The sequence below is a fragment of the Corylus avellana genome, chromosome ca1 (genome assembly GCF_901000735.1).
Source record: "Corylus avellana chromosome ca1, CavTom2PMs-1.0".
Classification (NCBI taxonomy): Eukaryota; Viridiplantae; Streptophyta; class Magnoliopsida; order Fagales; family Betulaceae; genus Corylus; species Corylus avellana.
The window spans coordinates 13,863,714-13,870,154 of NC_081541.1; the positions used below are offsets into that span (position 1 = coordinate 13,863,714).

Genomic DNA, 6,441 nt, shown 5'->3' on the forward strand with positions numbered 1-6,441 from the left:
GGGCAATCACATGATGGAACACCCATTGGCGTTTTCATCACTGAAAATCTCAAAGGAATCCAACGGTGTTGCTTGCACTGGATAAATCTCTTGGTGGGTGCCTGCATACGTGTACGGTGATGATGGAACACAACAGGAGGGTCCAAAACTTGGGGTAGGATGTGTCCTACTGTAACTTGCAACATACACAGGTTGAACATGAGGGTAATTTCCTTGTGGGTAGTGGCTTGATGAGTGACGTGTAGGGTTCAGATTCATCAGGCTCACACCATGATTCGTACCCAGCTCATGACTTTGAGATCCGGTGCCCGCAGGCCTACCATTACCAAACAATGGTGCAGGCAAACCACTGCTCACATTATTACCTTTTTGCCCTTTTCTTTTCTTCTTTTTTCCGCCACCTTTTGCAGCGGTGGTAGCAGCACCACCCTCAGTACTTTCGCTGCCCTTTTGATCCACCGTCGGCGACTCCTCTCCGGCGGGAGGATTTCCAGGCGAATTTCCGCCACTTTCTTTTCCACTGTTTTTAACAGAGACAAGCTTCTCTTCAACTTTCTCACATGGATTCTCATCCTTTTGGCCATTGTCGTTTATGCCACTTTCTGGGTCACTATCTTTGTTCTTGTTCTTTGCTCTCCCGGATTTTTTCTCTTTTCCGGCGATAGTTTCCGGCCAAATCTCGGCGTGTTTCCCTGTTTTAAGCAGCTTTCTAATCAGAGTCTCAACTGCTACGTTTCCGGTCACTGTAACTTTCTGTTGCTGTAAATCAAAGGCTGTGGTAAAAACACCTGCATAATACGAAAAAAAAAATACAATAAAGACTACGTGAAAAAAGAAAAAAAAGAAAGAAACAGAAGTGGGATTTTTCATTTCCTGTATTAATTAATTTTCTGAGCAGCCAAATGGCAAAAGGGTTTTCATATTTTTGGCTAGTACCATCAATGCTCTTGAGAACTTTCTTGACTTTCCTCTTACAACCTTCACAGTGGAGGGAAACTTTGAGGATCCATGTCTGAGAAAACAGAGCAAATGAGGTTTGAAATGCCAAAATCAGTGACAAAAGAAGAAGAAGAAGGAGCAGAAGAAAAAGTATATACGGTTGTGTTTTAACAGGGATATGCTCTATATATATATATATATATATACCTGGTACTTAAGTGCTTCTGAGGGTTCTCCAGCAGATTTGGTAGCCATTAGAGTAAAGGTTTGAGATGAGAATATGGAGGAGGCGAAGAAAGAAAGAGTTTTGAAGAGGTGGAAAGAGACGAAGGACAGAATGTGAGCCTGTGTACTCTAAAACACTGCAATTATATGTATTCCATATGGAGCAAATTGCGCAACATTTAATAACAATCAAAGTATAAATATGAAAATGACAAAAGAATACAATGCCTGCTCACTTTTATAAATGAATGTAATGAAATAGCTCTCTCTCTCTCTCTCTCTCTCTCTCTCTCCTGAAGAAAATAGATTTGATATTATTATTATTATTATTATTATTATTATTATTATTTGTAAGTAATGGATTTGATATTTTAATTACATCTGATTTTACCTTGTTCCCCGTGAAACCCCCAAAATTTCCTTTTTTTTTTTTTTTTTTTTTTCATTTTTTGGTCCTCGTTCATAATTATTGCTATTTATGTTATTTATCGAGCTTGTTCGGTTTACGTGGCGATAAAATTGATAATTTTTTACATTATTTATAAATTTAATATAAATTCAATACAAAATTAAAGAGTTAGGCTTGAGGAGTTAATCCTATATAATTTTATACCATTGTCTTAATACGACCAAAGCCTAATAGGCAAACATGAATTACTACATCTACATAATGGTACATAAATAACCCAATGCAAAAACCATGTTTTATTTTTTATTTTTTCTAAAAAAAATGATAATAAAAGCTACATTTTTATCACATGAATTACTAGCAAACACTAGAAAATATTAAAAGCAATTTATGAAAAACACGTCGAAACAAATGGAGGTTTTAATTAAGTATTGTTTTGTTTTAAATCCAATAGTGGTCCCGGAATTACGGGTTTTAGCTTTTGAACATTTTCACACGGAATCTCCAATTAACATATTTCTGTGGTACTCGGAAAATGGTGCAGAAAACACTCCACAATGAGCAAAAACGAAAGAGATTGACAAGACAAAGAGTCAAAGACTAGACAACACTAAACAAAACTTTCACAATAAATAAACATTGACGTGGTACATCTGGGTAGATAGGGATTCAAAACTAAGCCTGCAATTACTGCAATTTGATGGTTGCCCCAATCAAACACCTCCACGCCTACTACAAATTCCAACTCTAGATTTTGATGAAACTTCTCTCCAGAGGAACATGATCAAAAATGCAAAATGATGAAGTCATTTATCCTGTTAGCTACAACAACATTTATTCTGCTCTTCATTTTAAGTAAAATGGACAGAATCTTTGTCCACTTGTCACGTCATTGCTTCTCTTCATTGATGAGCCATTCAATGTTTGAAAATCTATCTGGTTTTATGTAAGTTTATCTACATTGACAGGGCAGAACCCCTGCAAGGCTGCAAGAGAGATTAACACAAGTAATAAATATGGATTAAATGGGAATGAACTACACTGGGAGCAGGCAGGTGCAGGCTTACTGCACCCAGATTGCTTAAGAAACTTGTAAGAATTCAAGAAAAACTTCATCTTAGTTTGAATCCAAACCGAGCATCCACAAGACGAAAGCAATTGGAAGCTACGTTACATAGAATGGAATTCCAAATTCTACAAGCAGACAAGATTCCACAATAATTGATTTAGAGAAGAGTTGGTTGTTGTAACTAGGTTAAAAACAAGACAAAGCACCAGTGGTACAAATTCATGGAAGAATGCTCTGATCATCTCCTTTTTGGGGCATAACCTATAAAGTCATGCACACTCCAGTGTAAACCCATTTAGTTTTCACTTTCTATATCATTATTAGCCTCCTTGGGCAAAACTTGTTCTTCCTTGTCATTTCCTTCAACCTTGGGATCCTGAGCCTGGGAGCCTTTAGCATCACCTGAGAGATCCTGCAGCTGCAAAAAGCTCATTATGAATCAGTCCAGGTACTTGTTCCCCAAACATAAAAAAAAATACCAGCAATCTGTTTAATAGATCAGCCATTGGAAGGCATGGGAAAATTAGTCTAGTAATAGCTTACCCCCAAGTTTCTTAGGCTAGAAGTGACATCCTCTTGTTGCTGCTGGAGAGTGGTCCTCAGTTCTTTAAATTCCTAGTTCCAATTTGATTTTTAAAAAAATTAGACGAAGATATATCTGAAAAATCAAGTTTGGAAGGACAAATCTGCAGAGCATCACTTACCGATCGAAGTTGATCCACTTCGACGTTCAGTGATTTCTTTTGTTCTGAAAGCTCCTGTATGAAGCAAGAGATAATTGCATAAATTACAAGTTGAAGTTCAAAGGCAAAGCGGTTTTTATGCCAATTAAAAGCAGAGGCGAGTTCCAATATCAAATCAAAACAAGCAAGAAAGAAAGAAAGAAAGAAATGAAATGAAACCATGTTTACATTTAGATTCCAATATTGACATATTCAGCACATTGATAAACTTTTAATACTGAAATCCATAGAGCATAGTTCAAAGATGATGTTAGAATCTGAAATGATGGACAATCTTTTCTTCTTTCAAATTTACTTGGCTGCTCAAATCACCATGTATATATATGTTGCAGTCAAACCATGTCTGAATTTAGTCACCTCATATTACAAATCTGTAGATGTCAATCATATTGGATTCCAAGTACTCATATTCAACAATATGGCTGGGTTTTTTGTCCTAGTTCATAACTTGATAACCATTGGCATTAACAAGTGAAAAGACGATATTTCTTAAAGCCAAGCTCCAATGTTTCATCCCTAAAACAGGACAATTTGGGAATCTCTAATATCAATTGCTTGCATAAAAGCACCATTTATTCAAACTTTGTTATCACATCAGAGCATTTTCCACGCAGCAACACATGTTCTGAAGTCCTTAGTCCTCTTTTGCTTATTAGCTGGCAAGGGAATACATTAGATGTATGTCTACCAATATCCTTAGATATCTAGTTACTAGCTTAGTTGCCTATACATGATTTGTTACACACAGAGGTTGCTCTTTACCATCTTATCAAACATTTGATATTTCTATTAACAAATATAGCCCCCACATCTATTTCCAGTTTCTTCCCTCTATAAGTGCTTTGGATCTTGAAGCACCAAAGCATGCCACATGTCATTTTAATCCACTCCTGCCATTTTGCCGGAGTCGAATCATACAATTATAAATGGAGTATCTATTGTGTCTCAATGAGACAAAAATCAAAACATAGTCACTGTTGTTAATTGGGTAATTGTCTGGTAAAAGAATATCTCTAATTAGCCATATAACATGCATCAAAATCAACTCATATTGAATTGAAGAGCTTCCAGAAAAGTTGACCAACTTTAGTTGACTGTTTGATTACAGAATATCAATGTCCCTGAAAATAGTTATAAGATCTAAAGAAGTTTTCCCCATTAAATTGTAACCATGCCATCATGGAGTGATTATCAATATAGCCCACCAGAATTTGAAATAAGAATTCCAACACCAGCTTAAAAGAGGTCCATGTGAGAAGTAATCGATCGATATATAAGATCCAATATCAAACAAAAGGAATTGAATGCCCTAGCATGCACCAAAGAACATGTACCCATATCTTGTATCAATCACCCATGGAAGCCAGACATCTTATTCTATCAAAACTTGTACACTTTCCAAATATAAAGCACAAACATGGAATAGATATACAAAAGCAATTTGTCATAATTATCCAACACTTACATCGCGAAAGACCTTAAATTGGGTGTCTACCTTTGATCTCCAATTTTGCAAATCCTAATTACCCATAAAAATAAAACAAAACAAAACAAAATGGTTCTGCAGTCAGAACTGAAACACATTAAAGCAAATTGAACAAATAAAAACCATTACGCAATGCTAATTAAGAAAGTAAGTAATGCTTAAACTCACCTGTTTCAACCCTTGAATTCTATTAAGCAGCTCAGCCCTCGATTCACTCAATTCCTGAGAGCAAAAACCAACAGATATGAATAGCGTAACCTACATTATTCCTAAGCAAACAAACAGAACACTGAGAGCATACAATACAAAGATTGGAAATTACCGCGATCTTTGAGCCGATCGGAGTAATGTTCTCCTTCTTCTGCAACCAAAAATCACAGATGATCAAATTTCAAAGCACAAAAACACATATACAAATTGGCACACACAGACACAGAGAGAGGGAGAGTACTAAGGAGAGTGGCTCGGCTTGAGGCGGAGAAGGGGAGGAGTCAGATTTGGCCATTGGATCGAGAACTCCGATGAGGTTTCTAGGGCTTGTGTTCTGTGTGTACGACCAATGTGAGATCCTTGAGGTTCTCGGGGTATTAAGGATTAGAGACAGTGGAAGTGTGAGAGAGAAGAGGAGGAAGCCAAAACCCTGTACGTTGATTTTGAAATTTGAGTTAAGGATGTGTTTGGGCGGGCTATCTGAAACTGATGCAGCGCAGTGTCGTGAGTTGTAGGTAGCTGGAGAAAACGAAGGATTTATTGGTCTTGTCGTGTAGCCAAAGTTCACAATTTAATTAAGGTTTGTGTTCGAAGTGTCATGAATATGTTGTTGGACTATTTATTAGTTGAATGGTTACATTTATTTTTATTAGCTTCAGATTTTAGGAAGAAAAAAAATGCTCAAGAGACTCTTGGGGTAGGGCTTTATTAAATCCCTTATTAATGTTTAAATTTTATCAATTTATTTCCCAAGGTTTCAATTGTTATCAAATAGATTATTTTGTCCACCTGACGTTAATTTCTAACGTTCATGCCATGTAATATCCCATTAAAATCCGACACGTGTCATAATAATACAATCATCATTTCACATGCCACGCCATGAAATGTCAAAAAAAAGTGACATTCAAGGCACCCAAAACTGCACATCTTATGAATTTTATGTTTCAATTTTAGCATTTAAAGTGCATTTGTCATTGTGATTTTATAAACAAAAAATGTATTATTTGAGAATTTTTTTTTTTTTTTTTAAATCACAGATTTTTTATATTTTCAAATCGCAAGTAAAAGAATTCTGCTTAGACATCATGCTTTGCTCCCATTGCTTTTCCATGTTAGTGGAGATTTTTCAGGCTTGAACCAACAAAATCTGTCATTGCATGTTGAAATCATCAATTTCATGTTCTGTGTTCTATAAAAGTATCTGTAAAAACATAGATTAGTAGTAGTTCTTGAGAAGTAGACAACAAATTATTATTATTATTATTATTATTATTTTTAAAAAAAAGACCGTTATTGTAGAATCCATTTTGTTACACATTGCGACACATAATCAAAAATTTTAAATTGTAATAATCTT

At 35.7% G+C, this 6,441-nt stretch overlaps 2 protein-coding genes across 2 annotated transcripts; both read right to left on the minus strand.

Moving 5' to 3' along the window:
* Window positions 1-1,251, minus strand: LOC132168009 (heavy metal-associated isoprenylated plant protein 35-like). Its single transcript, XM_059579069.1, has 3 exons — window positions 1,147-1,251; window positions 937-1,012; window positions 1-788 (listed from the first exon to the last, which is right to left on the minus strand). Exons 1-3 carry the CDS (start codon window positions 1,192-1,194, stop codon window positions 7-9), a joined length of 906 nt encoding a protein of 301 aa, XP_059435052.1. The 5' UTR covers window positions 1,195-1,251; the 3' UTR covers window positions 1-6.
* Window positions 1,252-2,571: 1,320 nt separating this feature from the next.
* LOC132167037 (uncharacterized) lies at window positions 2,572-5,645 on the minus strand. The gene is made up of 7 exons (XM_059577931.1): window positions 5,323-5,645; window positions 5,194-5,232; window positions 5,040-5,093; window positions 4,851-4,904; window positions 3,347-3,400; window positions 3,186-3,257; window positions 2,572-3,060 (listed from the first exon to the last, which is right to left on the minus strand). The coding sequence occupies exons 1-7, from the start codon at window positions 5,374-5,376 to the stop codon at window positions 2,938-2,940; spliced, it is 450 nt and encodes a 149-aa protein (XP_059433914.1). The 5' UTR covers window positions 5,377-5,645; the 3' UTR covers window positions 2,572-2,937.
* Window positions 5,646-6,441: the final 796 nt, after the last annotated feature.